At 42.5% G+C, this 19,707-nt stretch overlaps 1 protein-coding gene across 1 annotated transcript in view; it reads left to right on the plus strand.

Annotated features, from left to right (window-relative positions):
* skia (v-ski avian sarcoma viral oncogene homolog a) overlaps positions 1-19,707 on the plus strand; it is a 91,045-nt gene that overhangs the window by 66,566 nt on the left and 4,772 nt on the right. The window contains exons 2-6 of the mRNA XM_006642063.3: positions 13,335-13,454; positions 13,970-14,085; positions 15,661-15,947; positions 16,449-16,753; positions 17,735-17,965. Of these exons, the coding sequence (XP_006642126.1) occupies positions 13,335-13,454; positions 13,970-14,085; positions 15,661-15,947; positions 16,449-16,753; positions 17,735-17,965 (1,059 nt within the window). The remainder of the gene's footprint in view (positions 1-13,334; positions 13,455-13,969; positions 14,086-15,660; positions 15,948-16,448; positions 16,754-17,734; positions 17,966-19,707) is intronic.

The following is a 19,707-nucleotide window of genomic DNA, read 5'->3' on the forward strand; positions in this document are numbered from 1 at the left end:
AAAAAATAATTAAAAGATGAGCGTTCCGTTTAAATGCCACAGATTATTGTTCTTAAACAGTTTCGTAAAAGAAAAAAGGAGAGAAAAAAAGAGGATTTTCTGCATTCCAGAAAGTGCCACAATTTGTCTTTGTACTTCGCATGATGCTGCTAGACACCATTAATCCATGACTGCTAGAATGATTATTTTGAAAGTTTTTGTTATATATCAAATATTCTATCCAATTTATAAAACTGAATTGCAATATGAAGTAATAACTTTTCATTTTTTAGACAAAAATGCATCCTATACAGTTGTGTACCCCAGTTTCTGCACTTACTCATGTAGCTGCTGAGTTGTCACTTTAAATCCAGAGTGCCTTTCCTTGCCTGTTCTTTTCCTGTCATCTGCTCAGGAGTGAGGATTTCCAGCTGTCAGTGGCATTAGCCTACCCTGTCAAATAAAAAGCCAAAATGTATATTTTATTGCTGTTTCCCTATAGCATCCTTCTGCAGCCTTAGAAAAATCAACAGCCCAGTTTTCACATTGGATTTTTTCCCCTTTGCAATGGATGGTAATAGGATCATGCAGTGGTTTGTCTTGTGCTTGTGCTATCTCAGTCCAAGGTCTGGACCTGGTGGGAACATTAGGGACAAGGCTCTATTTTCCAAGCTCCTTGGACAAACACAGTAGAGTAACACACAATTAATAAAAACTTTCAAACCCGTAAGGATTCTATGGAGGAATCCTGCTGAGTCACTCCGTATGGACTGCAACACATTTGAGAGGCTGTTGTCAAGGTGTTGGTAAACCACAGAGACCTCCTGCAGCCAACCCCTCCTTCATAAAATCTGGTTACTGTTTTGATACTTTATGTGGTTAAAGCAGCCTTTGACAGCTACCAAAGAAAAGATCTAATGCCAGTTAACTCTCCAGCACCGACATGGAATAAGATATAGGTAGAGTATGTAAGGCTCACTCTGTAACAGGATGTCTTACTTCAGAGCCATGTTTTATTGTCTCCACGAAGATACTGAAAATCTTTCAGAAGCACTAATGAGCGTCGTCTTTTCTCTTCCAACATGTGCTGCTCTCCTTCGCCTGATCTGCCTTATAGGTGAGCTCTCAGCCTTCTTTTCATGCACTGAGTAATTACAGGGAGACAAAACATACATTTATGCTTTCAGATTTGCATTTCCTTTTTTTCTGGGTCAAGTGGCGTTCACTGTGTTACTTAATAGAAGGAAAACATATTCCATTTATCGGTGCCGAAGAAGACCACTTAAAAAGCACAGGAATTAACGGCAGAGGCTGCTATTAGTGTAATGCATAATAGTTTGAAGGTGGCATTAAAAAAATAGGCAAAGGAATGTGCCGTCAACAGTCCCATATTTCTCATTAAGATCAAATAAAAAAATATTTTAATTGTTGGGTGGAGTTTCTGGCTGCAGTTCCGCTGTCTGACACTTCTAATTGTTTCAGCTGGTACCTAGTGCAAGACCCAATGTTTAGCACATCACAGCTACAGAGGAGGCCTATTCCTGTCCTCTAATTTAGAGAACACAAGAGCCCATGGGTGTTTCTGAGATTTTGTTTCTTATTCTCACTCTGCGTGGAAGAATTGTCTGCTGCATGTGGCACGTGAGATTTATCAGGAAGTCAGAAAAAGAGGCTTTTGAAATGCTAAGACTGTAATTGGTTGTCTGTCTTCATCCTGCGAGGCCAGGCTCAAGGGAGGTTTTAAAAGTAATAACAGTTCCTTAAAGAAGGCAGGATTGGTGTGGATTTTCAAAGCCAAGGCTAATCCTAAAGTGCAGACACAAAGCACAGCTCTCCTCCTGTGTCTTACTCTTTGGTTCCCTGTATTGTTATTAGTTGTAGGCACTTTGTATTGTGTATTACAAAAGCCTGTTTGGCTTGTATGTTAGAAAATAGTGACAGAAAAGGTTTTTCTGTTTTGAGTGGTACTGTGGTATGGCAGTTAGAGCGAGTACCTCATAGGTCCTGGGTTCAATTCTGGTTGGATTGTCTGCTGTGGGAACTTTGAATGTTCTCATTGTGGTTTCTATCTCCTAAAGACATGCTGGCCAGGTTAATGTCTATCTCTAACTTGTGTCTAGCAATAGACTGGGTACCATGTCAGGTAGGTCCTGCACTTTCTGTGATATTCTCTGCATTACATATGGTTGGATGGTATTCCTTTTTCAAATGTGCACTTGTGAAGGTTATGTAAACCTTTTTTTTTATTTGAGAAATGCATTCACCCCTGATTTTTCATTTAGCATGCAGAAAGTTCACTGAAGCATTCTGGGGCATGCAGCAATTTGTGAAAATAATAATGCACCTGCTTTTCCATCTGACAGAAAATGTTCTTGTGCGTTTTCAATTCTAAAGTAAGCTTGGTTGCTGGGACTTTAAGAGGGCACTGAGTAACCATTGGATGCTTCCTTTTAGCGCCCTGATAGTGATTTGTTGTGATGGGATAAGGCTCGTCTGTCTGACTTAGCCTGACGGTTTAGTTCCTTTTTTTTGTGCTCTACACCGGGTCTGTATTACTGTCACATGCCCACACATGTGCGCACTGCCCTGTCAAGGAGCCCAATCCTGCCTGCTGGTGTTCCAGTGCCCTGTAAGTAACAGGGTGAAGGAAAAAAGGCATTGCATATCTGTGCTGCCCTGCAAACATAGCCGGCTAGACACACATAGCCTGCACGCATACAAGCTTTACTCCTTTAGAGTTTAAATCTTGAACTGTATAGGAACTGAATATTGTTAGAGCATGCCTTTTAGATGTGTATTAACGCCTCACATTCCTGTTATTATCACCTTTTCCTTTTAGACTGTTGGACTCATTAACTTGTTCTTGAGTAGGTTGCCCTACTTCGTTTAAAAAAGGCAGAGAAAACTCCTTTTCTCAAAACGTGTAAATGAATATCTGAAAACATAGTAACACGGAGGTAAATGCAGTACTATATCTCCTAGTTCGGCGGGATCACATGATTGGGATGTCTTCTCAAACAAGGACCTTGTGTTTCTTTCCTGCATTCCTGGTCTTCCTTATTCGGAGATCAGAGGGTTTTGTAGAACTATAAAGACAGGCTTTTTTTTTGCTGTTGCCTCTTTAAATATTTTTACGAAGAGCCTTTTCACATAATGGGCCTCTCTGACGCCAAAGGAAAGTATTTTGGCTGTAAAATCTGTGCTCCTGGGGCTTCCCGAACTCTCATGACCAGCAGGGAATGAAAAGACTCTCCAAAAATGACAGCCATCCTATCATTTGTAGGGGAAGTGTTTCTTTCGTAAAAAAAAAATACCACAGTAAAAACTGTCACTTAGATCCTGCAATCTGCCCTTCTGTTCCCATGGTATGTGGCTGTGTTTTACTACTTGACCATTGCCAAGATTGATCATTCTGCCATTTGCTATTTGCTAGGGATTTCCAAAGCTTAGCTAGTGTTTTTATTTGCTTTAATTTAATATTACAGTATCAACTCCTCTTCCTTTTTATTTATCTATGGCAGAATTTCTGGAAGTCAGAAATACTTTTTCGTTTGCAAATTTTAACCTGGAATTTAAACTTAGAGGCAAGCACAGCATTAATTGTGAACCTTCTGTACAAAATAATCACAAGCTGACCACACAACCAATTTTTATTTTTAACTTTAAAAACTCTGGAAACATTGCCAATGTGTGATTAGTGCTTGCACCAGATACTCAGCACATAACCCCTCATATTTGTTTTTCATATTCTGTATTTTCCCTCATTATTTGTGTGAGTGAAACTCACTAAAAAAGGAGTCTGCAATTTACCCAGCAAAAATAACTGCAGTTTGGAGACACTAACAGATCAATATCTCAATATCAAGTGCATTAGTGTAAGAAGAAGCATTAATGCAGCATTTGAATTCAACTGCTTTTAGATGGTACTTGAATATTTTTCTACGTGAAATAACCTTTAAAGTCATAGCTGAGAATTTGCCTGTTGCAAAAAATGCCAAAGTTAGTTTCCAGTATTATATCGGCTGGTACCTCTGTTGTCATGACCATATGAACTGGAGCACAAGAACTGTGTACACCGTGCCTGCAAAGTCTCACAAAGGCATTTGCTTTGACTTAATGGTACCATTTTATGTTATGAAGGGGAAACAATTGCATGTCAATACTGAGGAAAATGTATGACTAATTTCACAATTAGGGATTATCTTTGCAAATTCCCTCAAGTTTCTGTGAAATCCTTTTGTGCCATTTTTGGTCAGAGAACGGATTCCATGGTCCTGTCTCATCCACACATTTTGTGCTGCGGTTGATGACTTCCTCTTTGCTCAGTTTCTGCTCCTGGGTCTCACACAGAGCTATGTCACAATTTTTTTGCGGGTCTCTTCGGGACAGGCCTAACATGTCCCATTCAGAGGTGGTCACACTTCAGTGGTGTGCCACTGGTTCCATAAGCACAGCTGCGCAGTCCAACTCGGTTGCTGTGCTGTGTGAAAAACTAGGGCAGTTTCTCATGTGCTGCGTTGTAACCTCAAACCTCACGAGCCAAGGAAAAATGCATGTCACCGGCCACTAATTACTGCATGGCTTCAAATAATGTCAGTCTGAACTAAAGATATCTGTAGTTGTTAGGATAATCACAAAAAAAGAACAAAAACCTTAATCTAAATCATAGGCTTTCACATTTGGTGAGGCCAGAAGCATACTAGCTGTGTTTTTTAACAACGTTTGCAGGTTGGGTACAGGGCAAGAGTTTTTTGTCTCAACGCGCCGTGTTAGTTCAGAATGGAAAGTATGAGCTGTACAATGGCTTCAGGTAGATCTCTCCCTCTCCCTCTCTTTCCTCTCTACACCCCCTCCCTCCAACACACACGCATTGCATACAAGCACCGGATTTGCAGGGTTCCCACAGAAGCACTTGCCAAAGCAAACTCATGGAGAGGAAGTGGGGCCCTTTCCTTTAACTCCATCCCTCAGACCTGGTTTAGACTAGTCTCAGTCAGTGGCTCACATCCAGTTTGATGTGTGTGTTTGTGTGTGCGCTTGTTCTATAGTGTATGTGTCGGATTACAAGGAGGGGAGGAGGCTGTAACTGACTGACAGGCAGAACTTTGAAGGAGCTCACAGTCCCTGTTGTGTTGTGAATATTGTTGTCTTGTATACTGGAAAGTCAACACTTTCTCCCTCCTATGGAGGTCTCCATACCTCCTTACAGTATGTGAAAGCAGTTCCTCTTACAGCAGCAATGTGTATCCGTTACATTAAAAGGAGGAGCCTTAAGACTCAGGGTGCCAAACATGTAGCTTCAAAGATTATAATACTTTTCTCTGTGATTTAAGCAGAAAACAAATTAGTAGATTTCTTTAAGGTACAGACCTTCATTATTTAATTAACGTAATATAATTACAGTGCATGCAGGATGTCTCGCACTTCTTTTAAGCTGTTAACAACACAGTGGAAAACTGGAAAAGCTATTAAAAACAGAAAAACATCTTCACCACCTAAAATGGTAAGAATTGAACTAAGTTATTTAATACTTTTTTTTTGCTTTAATCGTACTTTTTTAGGGATTCTGAGTATGATAAGAAAAGGTACTTGAATGTGCTTGTTCCTGCGTTCTGTGTTATGAATTTGCTTGGGAGAAGTGAAGGTGTTTGTGCAGTTCTGTCCTTGGCAGTACGGCACAGCCTGTCTGTTGTGCGTCTTGTTTCGCTTTTCCAAAACTCCCGAGCCCAGCTGTGGAGCCCATGCAGCCTTTGATGTGGCTCTGAGTGAGGACCACGTCAGTGTTCCTCTCAGCTGAGATCATAGCCTGATTTAGCTGGCTAAGCCCTTGTTGTGGTGTCTGGGAGTGTCTCCAGTCAAAGACTGTTATGTCTAGCACTTGGACTCTTCCTGGAACTAAAAACCTCAGGGTAGGAACAACACTAGACGGCCCTTTTTGGGAAACCAAATGTGGTAGCGCAGTAATGAGAGATTCATCCCACTGCCCACAACGCTTCACAGAAGTCATTGCCTTTGGTCTTGGAGGTACAGGTAAAGACTAGACATGCGGTGGAAGATGTCAGTAATAGAAAAATTCTAAATCTGCTGAGTGAGAATCCATTAATACAAAATATATTTAAAAAATTCTTTATGTGCTTAAATTGAGAACTGTATGAGTATGTCAATACGCTTTTTCTGTGGAAAACAAATGTGCCAATGTGGAAAGAAATTGTCAAGAAAAGGGATTTCCATTGAGCTCCTTAGGAAAGAGGCAGTGTTTGATTGGAAAAGCTCTGTTTGGCTCAGGAGCTAGACAATTTGCATTTAACAATTAGTCAAATTTAGAGGCGAGACAACGTTGGGGGGGGGGGCTTCTAAATGGGCATTTTGCTCAGTGTGAGTGCGCAGATATATTTAATAGCAGCTTTGGTCTGCAGTCTTGAATAATCATCCATAAGGTAGCACTCTACCTGCAGAACTGAACATCTGTCGCAGTGTCAGCCTCCATGCTGCCTCAGACTCTTTGAAATTCCTGTTTTGTCTAGAAGGATAAGATTCAGACACAGCGCACTAATGAACATGGTTGTTGCAGCGTCTGATGCATCACTTCTGCTGTCTAGTCATCGAGGTTAGCCGTTCAAACAGCGTGAATGAAAATGAGCTCTCAGCACTTCAAACGGTTTGAAATAAACATAAGCAACACACCAGGCAATGTGTATTCCATGTAAATGCTTACAATACTTGGATGTTATGATAGAGAAATTGAAAAATTTGCAGATGTTACTCTTTAGCTTAATCCTCCTGTAGATCCAACGTACAGCAAAGCTTTCTAGGAAGAACAATACCTCTTCCAGAATTTTTTTAATTTAAACTATGTTTTATGTTCCATGTCTAAATTAAATCTGTCCAAGTGGGTGCCAGTTTGGTAAAGGATGCAGAGTCAACGAGATCCATATGTGTGTATTTTTTCTATTGCAGAAATAGGGGCTGTGCTCTAGAAGTGAAAGTATTTCCTAGCCTTATTCAGGTCTTTCATCTTTATTTATTCTACAATATATAGAAGTACATTCATTTCCTATTCTTCTTTACCAAATAATTGATGTAAAAGTTGCCTTTGTACTATGGTGTGAGTAACTACACTCAAGTCTCCAGCCTATTAACATAGCTCTCCCACAAGCATACTGCACTCATTACTAAACTCCCCCAATTTATTAGTAATCTCAGTTGCCATACCGACTGAATGCTACTGTATTTTTATCTCTGGTTTATGCAGTTTACATGATGCTGAAACACAGTGATTCTTGATGCTTCATATTCTCTTAGAATACAAATGAAACTTCAGGTTCTAGATTGTTATGAGCTTAGATCCTAAATATTGCAGAAAATACTGCAGTACAGGATTTCTTAAGTGTCTAACTGTACACTGCAGAAGTGAATGCTTTTACTACACAAGAATAAAAACAGGATCCCTAATGCTTCTTTATGCATCAGCTCTCAAGGCCTTTGCACTACTCAACATGTTTTGTGAAAATACATATCGAAACTGGAAACAAGCGACTAGAGCGATACATTTAAAAACCAGTCAGCTGGGCCGGAGGTTTAAAGAGCAGGGGAAATCACATTCAGTTTTGAAACATTTTGGAGACCAATAACTAATATACTTTCCGTGGAGAAAACAACGGAATGCGCCTCAAGATAAAAAAATAAATAAAATGACGGCTTTCTTCTACAATACTTTTTTGAACATCTTGTCTCACACCTGCACGTCCTACCCTGTCTGTCTGTAGGCTTCTCAGAAGAGGCAGGAGACTGAGGGTTCTAGGTTTTTGCGGTTAGGGCTCAGTGAGAAACCTGACTGCCATCTCTTTCACCCTTGAGCTGCTGCGCAGAGCTTTGTGACAGGAAGACCCTCCCTTCCGCCAACTGGCCCCGCCGCAGCGTTCGGAGGAAAGGCCAGCTGCAGGTCACGGGCAGGGTGGAGAAGAGAAGCGTTAACCACCACAGGCAAATTTAAAGCCTGCTCAAACCCCGGTTACATCGGCACCCTGCGCCTCTATATTGTTAATATCAAAGACTCAGCCAGACTCTGCACAGAGTTGACAGGGCTGCTGCTCTCAGGGACGTTCTGAGGCCTTTATCTAGTCAGCGTAGGCCGAACATTCATTTTGCCAGATGCTGCCTCCTCAGCTATTGCAAGGGGACAGAGAATACTTGCAGTGCTACTGTACTTGGGAGAAACCTGTGAAGAATCATCTAAATTCAATATCTGCATTTTGCCTTGCATGCAACAAATACAGGATTAGCCATGATTGTTGCAGCCATGGCAGCCTGATGTAAACTGATAGTTTACAGAACTCTTTGGAACAACATGACCCCCAGTACCCTGAAATGCAGAGCATTATAAATCAGGTTTTGGGGTTTTGAACATTTTGATTTGGCAATTATATTTTGTCATATGTCCATCTGCTTCAGGATCATCAGTTTCATGAGCCCTACCTTTAAGCCACTCATCTTTTAACATATCAGGCTTCACATCCCCAAACCAGAGGTTCAGTGGTGATTGGAGGAGAGGTGTGTCCCTCACTGACAGCATTGTCAGGAAGCACCTGGGAAGTCACAAGGGTCACTGTACTGGCTAGAGCTGAGAAAGTCCTGTTCAGCTAATTCCTTTGTACTTTCAGCGACTCTGAGCCCCTTGTGCTCCACATTTGGAGAATCCTGGTCACAGTTGGCTAGTGACCTGACCCAGATAACGTGGCTAAGGACATAAACCCACAATGCCTGAATCATAGAGTTCAACCTGTGTTTAGGCATGCACCTTTAAAGCTATGGCTAGAGAGCCACCATCACTATTTCATTTTCCTTTTTTTTTGCAGTGGAATAGCATTTGTTTAGCAAAGGACATCCTGTGATCGAAGTCAAAGGAAGTAGAGTCTGCCACTCTGCCATCTTAATGGGGAGTACAGCCTTCAGTTGTAAAGACAATAGTAACAGACCCCAGTGACCACAGCAAAACGGGAAGGCAGAAAAAGGAAGAGAAAGACAGGATGAGGGAGAAGAGAGACAATGTCAGGGGTGGCCAACTGGGCCTTCAAGCATCAATTGTCTGCCAACCGCAAGCAAGAAACAAGGCAGTGATTGCTTTTTCTGGGTCAGTGCACCTGCCCTGTGCTTGTCAGTTCTCCTCAGACCTACAGAAATTAACTGGCGTTCAGGAAAACAACAGTACTTTCCAAGTCCTCCTTTTCTCCTTTCTGGGTACAGAACTGACCACTTTCCCTAAGGGATCACAGGCCTCGATTATTTTCCTTATTTTATTTTTTGTTCCCTGGACTTTAACAGACTTTCATCTGGTTTCTTGTAGAATGCAGAAGTGAATCGTGTGACGCAAGAAGTTTCTTTTTTCCCCCCACTTGGGTCACTGATATAATCTCAAGGGTAACTTGTGTCTCTCACAGTGTAAATCACCAGGCAGGATGGCCATAAATGACCTCTCACCCCTCCGCTTTCTGCACACTCGTCTTGCATTGCTCAGCGAATTTGAAAAAGGAAGAAGTGAACTCAGTTGCTGGTTTCAAACTGAGTACCCACCCGGTCCAGATCAGACATGACTTGCTGAATGCAATGTGCCGCCCACCCAGACCAAACCACCATGACCTGCTACTGCCACCCCCTAACACATCTGCCCTCTCCGCTTCACTACCACAAGCGAGCATGAGAAATTCTTTGCATGCAAGACCTTTTTTCTAACAGAGATTTTGTTGGATAGCATGCAGTTCCAAATTGTACATCTTGAGGAATTATGTGGGCTTTTACAAGTCGAAACATATCTCTCACACACCTCTAAGTTAAAGAAAAGCTTATCTTAGGGCGTAACGTCCTATCTGTGGCACAAAAAGCACAGGGTGCTTATGAGGCTGGAACGTGGGAGTTAATTCTTTGAAGTGTTCTGCAGCAATTTCCGGATTTTGTCGTAATAGGCAGAGCCTTTATTACAGCACTGTGAAGCACATGATTAAGGTTTCATGAATCTTTAGTGATTCTGCCAAAGACCTTTGACCTTTCAGTCCCTACTCCTTAGGCTTGGTTAGTACCTCCCACAGTCTCAGAACTGACTCCCCTGTATCCTTTTTTAAAACTCCCAGACAACAGACACACAACTATCTATGATTCACCACTTACTGTACAGCAGTACTGGGGATTCTAAAATTTGTTCAATGATTCACCTTAACTGTCACCATGAGTTGCTTCCATTAACTTAAATTCAAGCCAAAAATGTTACTTCCCCCTCTTGCGCCATTCCCAGTGGCCCCATGGAGTCTGCCTGGCGCTTGTCCAGGGTTTGGCCTCTTTTGCACATATTGCACACTTTGCTCATCAGCATGTCCCATATTGAAGCATGCATGCGGTGCTAACTCAACCAATGAGCCGTGGCCTTGTAATCATTTGCACACCTTGTTGCGTGGGCTTTCATTGGAAAATAACCTTCCCTTCTAGTCTACCCTGCTGCTTACACATGAACTACATTGCTCTTTCCTAAGAGTATTGCATTGGTCAGGCTTCATCTTCGAGGAGCTGTTAAGGTAGTAGCTCTTGCCTTTGTTTTCAGTTTCTGGGAACATAGTGGAAAGAATAGACCAGCATGGGGTTAAATTGTAATAACCATGTTCAAGGTAAGGATGGTGTTCACTTGAAATCCCGCTGTTTTAACAACCATGTAAATCAGATCTGTCATGCAACCGACAAGAAAGGGCAGGCATGATCACCCCTTAAAATCATTCAATTGCTGCTGGGGTGTTTTAACCCATGGGCCCTCGATCCACGATTAGTGCAGGATTTGCCAGATTGAAAGCTATAACCTTGTGCCCCTGGTATAAGCTCACTATCTAATCTGTTCCTGCTGACAACCAACAGCAACCGATTGTGATGTTCTGTACTGACAGACTCAAGACTAGCTCTTTACTTTTAGTGGCCAGACTCCTAAAGATACGGGACTATAAACTATTGCTGCAGAATTCATTCTGTGTTCTTTCTGTGAACGATTAAATGAAATCGATATCTCTTTAAATGTGTCAATGCTGTAATGGTGTGCTAAATCTCCTTTCTAGGCCGGTAGTGTTTGTCTTTACACTTTGCCCTGCAGAGTACAAGTCCTATTATAGTAGCATGTGATTTAGGTCCCAAAATGGTCGTCTGTGCTCCCTGCCTAAACAAAATGCACTGCTTGCAGACGAGGTAATGGTTCAGAGTGGGGAAGGGGGGCAGGGGGAGAGAGCTGGTTTTCCCTCAGAGCATGTTACCACCTGTTGCAGCTCTTCTGCTTGATTCCAAATCCTCCCCCCTCAGAACACACACACACACACTCTTATTCCCTCTGCCCCAAGAGTGGACAGACTGGGGATGTCAGCAGGAACTTGCCAAATACCATCCTGCTGCAGTCACCAGCCCTGTGCCAGAGACTGGGGATTGAGTTAACCTGTTATACCCAGTCTGGTCTCCCAAAGTCGCATGAAATCCAGACACTGGCATCTGTCAAAATAACACAGCACCTCCAGTCACGTTCACTGACATGCTGTTGATATATTTTAGTGCATGAGAAAAGGAATATTAAAACAGGAACATTTGCCATACTATTTGAGTCACATTCCTGCTCTAGTATTTGGAATTCCGAAGGGGAACCCTTCACTAAAATAGCAGACAAGGGGTGTGTCTAAATGTGTTATGTTCTATAGTCACAATTCAGTTCAAGTCCTTAGAGAGATCAGCTCCATAGGCCTCAATCCTAGTACCATTGCAAACTAGTCTAATCATAGTCATGTACTGATATATTGTATATATTTCTGCTATCTATTAAAGTAGGACTTTCTTGCAATAGGACAGAATAACATTTAATAGCTCTTCTAATAACTATTGCCTCTGCACTTAAGTGCAAACTTTTTTCAAGATATAGTTACATTCCTACAGCATCCAGCAAGTGATTTGCTCTGAAATGGGTTTATTTTTAAAGGGCAAAATGAACAATTTCTAAAAAAATAAGTCTAGTTGAACTTCTAAAAAAAAATAGAAGGTTTATATCTCTTTAAATGTCTGACGAGCATTTCGAGGCCAAAAAAAGAGAAAAAGAAGACTGAATCCCGTGTCTGTCGACAGACACAGCTGCAGATACTGAAGTCATCCAAATACTAGCAGCGATAAACAATGTACAACAAATCCCCTCTTGTCTTATAGAAAGGTCCTGCCAGTGTGGACCCACAGAAGAAATCATGTCAGTTTTATCATCGCTTGTTTTTCTTCTCTTTTGAGAAGCAGTTGAAATGTGTTGCATTTTACAGCAGTGTCTAACACAGCCGTGTATGCATTGATGTACTGTAAGCTGCAAGGCCCTGTTTTATCAGCAATCAGCAGCGCAGCCAAATTGTGCTGCAGTAGGAAATTGTTGACTGCTGCATGAGAAAAGCAGGCTTGTACATCGCCCCAGAGCCATGTCCCTTTGTTTAAACAGGAGTGTTGAAAGTGCCGGTTTTTGAAATGGTTTTTGGTGGGCCTGAATCTTTCGTTTCAAAGTGCAGTCTTGTTTCCAGCTTGATGTACCTCTTACTGGGGCACTGGTTTGATTCTTTGTCCCCCAATTCACACGTGCCTCCTCTCATTGCCTGGTTCCTTAGCACACCAGACTCGTGTCTTTCTTGCTGCTGGCAAAGTCTCTGACACAAGCCATTTGGTTTGTTCTCAGCAGATTTAAGCAGAGTCTTTTCAGAAATGACAGTCAGGCAAGTCTAAAGCACTACAGCTGACCTATTAACTGGAAGTGTCAGAGCTGGAGTAGGTGTGGGAAATGCTGAAGACTTCAGGCTGCGTGTCTGGAGTATAAATGGGAGTGTCGGTTGGCAGGCTTCCATATCACTGCTGGGACAATAGAGGAAGATATGTCCCCTATTTGTCCCTCTCCACCTCCACTAACTTCATTTTGAGGTTAGCGCTGACAAATTTAGTAATTGGATGTCTTCCATATACCTGTCTCAGCAGTTATCTTAGATTTGCTTCCTATTTATACTCAGCTATTTTACATAGATAATTGAAAGGGGGCGTCAGACAGTTATGGGTTCATATTTAATTCAGTGACATTTTGAGACTGGCAGCACTGCCAGGAAGCTGAGCTGTAAGACTTTGCATTGATTAAGGCTTGTCTTCAGATGCAGATATGGGAAACAAGCTTGGTACTTTTGCCATTTTAATTAGAAACCATTTATATTCCAAAGTATATTTAACTTAACATTTTATTTAATCAATTTTTCAATTAGCAACATAATTGTCACTTTTTAATCTATACATGTTTTTTCCTTTGCCAACATACAGATCTTTTTTTTTTCTTTCAGTCTTGTGATGCGATTCCAGCCAAGAAATCCAAGCATGAAGATCCCACCTCTCAGTCACCTTCAACTGATAAGGAAAAACACCCTGACTGGCTACGGTCTCTCTCCTCTTCTGCAAATAAGGTAAAGCATTCAAACAAAAGACCTAGTTGTGTTTTCTCGCTCTCCTTAGCCAACTCATGTCATGACGTACTCTCTGCATCAAATTGAAGATCGCCACAGCTAATTTTGGATCAGTGGAATGAACAGTGTTTTTTGAGTTTCTAATATTCAATGGCAGTAGCTCTCAAATGACACCTTGGTCAGAATTTGGCATCCTTTTCTAATGTAGGGCTTCACATCTTTGGTGCAATATTCTGTTTTTAAGACAACATTTTAACTCCTGGTTTACTGGTAAGATGCATTCCTTTGGGGGAAAAATAGGATGTTCTTGCAATACGAATAAGAAAATATGACTTGATGAGCAGGAAATCTGTATGTTAAGGCTAGCCCACTGAAGCACCAATGTGAAACAAGTTTCAGAAAGGAGGTAAATGTGAATCTTAAATAATCGTTTTGATTTGTTAAATTTTAAAATGGCGTCCTTAGCACAAAGTAGAGAGAGTGCCAACGTCTCTGCTCTCTTTTCTCTACATCAGAGTCTCAGCTGTATCCACCCCAGGCAGCGCCCGTCTGCCTTCCGGCCTTGGTCCCCAACCATTTCCTCCAGCGAGAAGGAAACCTCTGCACACCTTCCAGCTGTGCTCCGTGACAGGTGAGGGAGAGCAGACATGCTGTAGGCAAACCCTATAAAGAAGATGGAAAGCAAAATGTAGGTTTACAAAAGGGGTAAATGGTAGGACACGTTCAGAGCAATGTCCATAAACTCCAGTCCATAAGTCGACCATCGGGTGAAAATATAAATATTATCATCCGTTTTAGCCTTCATATCACAAGAAATAAAATTTCACAAAAAATTGTTTTCTGTGCTTATTTTTCTAGCAAGTTCATTGAAATAGGTTTGAAACACACACCTTCATATCTGTATTCATTCCCATGGAGTATAGTGTAGGCAGCTTCCAAGCCGATCTCCAAGCCAGCAGTGTTAGAGAGACTGATGTCTATAGCTTCAGCATGCAAAGGCGGTAGGTGAACTCTGTCAACCCAGCAAGGAGCCGACTTTCAGGATTTAGTGTGAAGTGAACCCACACATACGTCTGGGTCTAGGAAAGCCAGATAGTCAATACTGTAGACCTGAGGCACTGTTTGAATAATCTTCCTACACTGTGTTACTCATCCATTAGCTCTTGTATTCCAAAAAAATGAACTTGTTGGGCTCATTTGTTGAAGTGTCCTTTAAGAACATAAGGAAGGATGAGGCCATTCAGTTCATATACTGTAGCTTTAACCGCATGGCTGGGCAGTCGTGTCCCAGACTCCCACAGCATTTTAGTAAGAACAGAAAGGTTTTCCCTAACTGGGAACAGAACCTGAGAAGAGAGTGCAGAATCCTGAGGTCTGGAACATCAGAGGGAGTCAAAAGTCAGCCTAGGTCCAACCTTTCTCATGCCAGACACAACCACAATGCAACATTCCTTTGGACCAACACTTGTTACTTTACCTTACGCAAGTCATGTTTGATTTGTCCCCAGATCACAAGCAATTGTCAGTCTATTTACAAACCTTTTCTTGTGATGAATAGAGAATACTCCCATCTCTCTTTAAAAAAGTAATAGACCCTTGCAACTAACTGAAGATCAATTAAAAAGTGAAAGAGAGTCTAATATTTGCATGCTTAAGAAAGTTGTTTACCGGGAGAGGCTAACATATGGCTGTCTCTTGGAAGGTCACTGAGAAGATAAATTGAAACTTTTTTTCGGAAAAAATAAATCTCTTTTTAGACAGAATTTTATTTTAAGTTTCTCTAGTGTTTGCCAGAAAAATAGATGTACAAGGGGGAAAATACATTTTATGAGATAACAGCTTTTTGGCATCTTTGCTTGTTTTTTATTTAGCTTTCACTGACAGACTCTCCTAGGTTCTAAGAAGCAGATCTTTGAGATGTTGAGAAATTCAGACATTCTAACAGCTGACTGTATTGCACATATATATTTGGGCCATGGTATAAAATGATGTAAATGTGCTAGTTAGCACTGTGTTGTGGGGTGAACTTTTTTTTCATATAGTGTGGTTTAACAATTTCTTATCAGTTATACATAGAAAATGACATTCTCTTATGTCTTTAAAGAAACCACATACCTGTTTTCAGACCTCTGCTCGGTAGAAGATTAATGGCACCTCGTTTGTTTTCCCATCCTCTAACACTGAAATGTCTCTTTTTCTTACACAGCTTTTACAATTACAAAAGTATAGAGAGCTCAGTGGCACCAAATGTGGCCCTGACCCCTCTGCCTCATCAGAAAGTAGGGCAGCATTCCCCGTCCACACCTAATGTCTCCCATGCCAATGGCAGCGATGCCCCCAGTGACAACGGCAACTCCAGACCACGGAAGAGAAGGCTGACTGATGAGAGCCACCAGGCAGCGGAGCTGCCCTGCCCCCCTGCCCCAGCGAGCACTGCCCCTCAGGAAGACAAAGACTCCGAGGGTGAAATCGAGGTGGAGAGCCGTGAGGAATGTAAGTGCCCTTCAGGTCCTCTAGACATCCCTGCTCTCAACCCAGACTGGAGTTTTCAGTCTAGGCCACACTGATCACAACTGGGTAGCTTTAGCCTCTTTAGTTCTGTCATGATTCATTCCTGCACCACTTTGTTTGACTCAAACATGCCTTGGCCAGCAGATGTTTAAGAAAACTTAATGGTAGGCCATTTTTCCTTCGAACATTCGAGTAGAATGTCTGTCAGAAAGTACCGGGACTGTAAAATGTATTGGCAGGAGACACACACATTTCATTCATGGCTGATGAGAGATACAATCTTTTCTTTGGGAGTTCATCTAGAGTTAAAATCACAGAAGCATAAAATCTTTACCAACAATGAAAGAACGCTATTCCAGTTACAAGTAGTTTTGTTACATCCTTAGAGTCAACACAGCATACATATATAATGTATTTCCTCAATTTTTCACCCCAGGACTTTGCCATAACTTTGTTTCTTTTTTTCCTCTCTGCCTTCGGCAGTCACCTCCTCCCTGTCCTCCCTCTCGTCCCCTTCCTTCACCTCTTCGAGTTCAGCCAAGGATCTGAGCTCCCCGGGGATGCAGGCGCCGGCCTCGGTGGTGCTGGCCTTTGAGGGCCAAGGCCCGCTGAGCGAGGCCCACTGCTCGGGCCTGGAGTCGGAGCTGGAGTCGCTGAGGCAGGCCCTGGACAGCGGACTGGATTCCAAGGAGGCCAAGGAAAAGTTCCTGCACGAGATAGTGAAGATGAGGGTGAAGCAGGAGGAGAAACTGGGCTCTGCTCTGCAGGCCAAGCGCAGTCTCCAGCAGGTCAGGCCCACATCTGTTGCGTGTGTTTACACACAGTATATTTCCAATGGAGGCCTAAAGCAGGCCTGTGCTCTGTTTGATTATAACACTTGTTTACAGTTCTTGCAATATAGACACCAGGTGCGTGATTATGGGTTACTTTTCAGCACCAGGTTAAAGCTTTTTTTTAATAAGCTGATCTGCTATGTGACTTAGAACTTGCAAGCACCAGGGTATTTAAAATGCACCCCAATACATATTAAGGATGTGCAAGGGATTGGTGGCTATTACCTCTTAGAGTTCCAGTTAATTTGAAAGAGTACAATACAGTGAAAAGCTGTGGCTGGGGAAGAGGTGAAAGGTTACAGTTAGCTTTGGGCAGCTGGCTGCCTCTGTAAGCTAAAAAGAAGAACACTTCAAACTAGTGTTCACCCACAAGATGACACGCCTGCCAGAAAAAAAAAAAGGCCAAGTGCCTTATTGTTCAGTTGAAGACGGTGCTGTGAAACTGTGGTAGTCAACAGAAGCTCTTGTCCTGTTAAAGGATTTCCCATGAGCAGGCCAAGGGTGTTACCACAAAGAAACAAGCTGTTAGCTGGTTGGTTTCAGGAGGGAAGGAAGCCCAACTTCTGGTCTCGGTGTCAATTTCTAGAAGATTTTTAACTCTTTGGTGTTTACTGTTAAACCATAGGATATATATAAGAGTAAAAGGAATAGCCACAAATTTCTATTGAATTTCTTTCTGTGAGCAACCTTGAAATGAGAATACCTCATTTCAGAATAGCTGGGGTATTACTGCAAAGAAACGTTGACACCTTAACTGTTCTACACATCAATTCATCTCAACACAACCATAAATGTATCTTTTTCAAATTGGGCATATCTCGAAACTGGACGTGTGTTTTGACACCTTTGGTGACTATTTCAAAGCACCTCTCTCTGCAAAACAAAACAACCGCAGATACGAGGTGACTTCATTCTCGCTCTGCCCTCCCCCTGCAGGAGCTGGAGTTTCTGAGGGTGGCCAAGAAGGAGAAGCTGAGAGAGGCCACCGAGGCGAAGCGCAACCTGAGGAAAGAGATCGAGCGACTGCGCGCGGAGAACGAGAAGAAAATGAAGGAGGCGAATGAGTCACGGATACGTCTGAAGAGGGAGCTGGAGCAGGCCAGGCAGCTGAGGGTGTGCGACAAGGGCTGTGAGGCCGGAAGACTGCGGGCAAAATACTCAGCACAGGTGAGAACTACACTTACAAACGGAGACAGTGACCGCTGGCAAGGCCCCTGCTCTGCTGGTGCACTGTGAGATTGGTGTGAAAGGTGCTTCTAACTGCACACGCACACACACTCGCAGTATTTCCAAACGGCAGGTGTCCAGGCTTGAAACCTCAAGGCCTTTACAGCAAATTGTGCCCCCAGGAGAAATAATTTTTTTTACAAATAAACATTTAAAATTTTACAAAAGGAGACTTTCCATATCCGATTGTTCTTTGCCATGTTAACTTGGATTTTGTAAACATGAAAAGGAAACAGATGTAGAGTGTTCTATAAAATACACCAAGGCTTCCAAGTGTTGCAACAGAGCTGACCCTTTACTTAAGTGCTGTTTTAAAAATGGATGAAGGAATCGATGGATTTGCTCTTCTCATTTTGTTCTCAAAGGAGAATGTGCTACCTTTTTTTCCCCCAAAATAACACATTTCAAGAATCTTTCATTTCTTAGCCAGTTGCTTTTTTTCCCTTCAATTTTGGAAAGAAGTAAAGGGTGTCGCCTTTAGAACACTGATGTGCGATAACAGCAACCTAAAGAGGAAACAGGAAGTGAAGTTGACTTCCTTGTATGCATCATGGGAAGCCTTACTGATAAGAGCAGACGAGACAAAACAAGAGCCAAGAGGGAACCGCACGCTGGGTGTGTCGCTAACTTGGTCTCCCAGACAGGTGGCAGACAGACGGAAAGGCGAGTGAGACAAGTGTTTCAGCTACATCTTCCAAGTACAAGCAAGTCACACTCACATATTCTTGAGCGATCGCAGTCCCTGTGTTTCTAGATGAATTTGCTTTAAAAGTTTGCTTTAAAACGAATTTGGTTAAAAAAAAATACCCAGTCATTGTCCAATATTTTACAATATTTTTACAGCATCTACACTAACTAAACACAGTATTAATCATCAAATGTTCACTATAAGCCCTTAGCATTCGAGCCCTTAGCATTTTTATAGTTACATATCTGCTTACATTTAAGTAATGAAATCATGTTTATGAAGGGTATATTTATAATATGTGAACTGTCTGATAGGGTCTGTGCTAGAAAATTCCATATAAGTACATCACTATTGAGATGGACCTCAACTGTCATTCTGAACAAAGTCATTTGTAACACAGCAGGACTGTGAACACACACCCTGCCATTCATAGTGATACTGCCTGAGTTGGATGAGCGCAAGTAGTCTGTCTCCTCTCATTCTCTCGCTCTCACCCCCACCTCCCCCCCGCCCCTCATGTTTGCTGTGTCCTTCCACCCTCTCATTCTCACCCGTCTGCGGAGGATCTGGCACACTCCTCCTGCCAGCAGCCTCGGTATCATTCCCGCGCGCCGGCTGTCACCACAACAACCCTTGCGCACAGGCTGCTGGAGGGCCCTTTCACAGAGAAGCACTTTCAGTGAAAGCCCATTTCAGCTCCCAGCGGGAGACTGACTCAGCAAAGGCGGCACTAGGTTGCGAAGGAGCACTCACGTCTGCGGCGGCGGAGAGCCACTCACTCTCACCTGCGACAGAGCGCTCCTAAACCCTGCCCAAGAACAGAATATTTACACACGCACAGGGCTCCCGCGCATTACAACACAGGCGCTCGCCCCGAGCCGAGCGCCTGTCTAGCCCCAATCCCTGAACTTGCTGTTCAAAAAAGATTTGGCAGTCCCAAAGGTCACAGCGCAGGTGGCAGTAATAAAAGTTAAACCTTTTTTGTTCCTGTACA

This window comes from Lepisosteus oculatus, chromosome 25 (genome assembly GCF_040954835.1).
Source record: "Lepisosteus oculatus isolate fLepOcu1 chromosome 25, fLepOcu1.hap2, whole genome shotgun sequence".
NCBI lineage: Eukaryota > Metazoa > Chordata > Actinopteri > Semionotiformes > Lepisosteidae > Lepisosteus > Lepisosteus oculatus.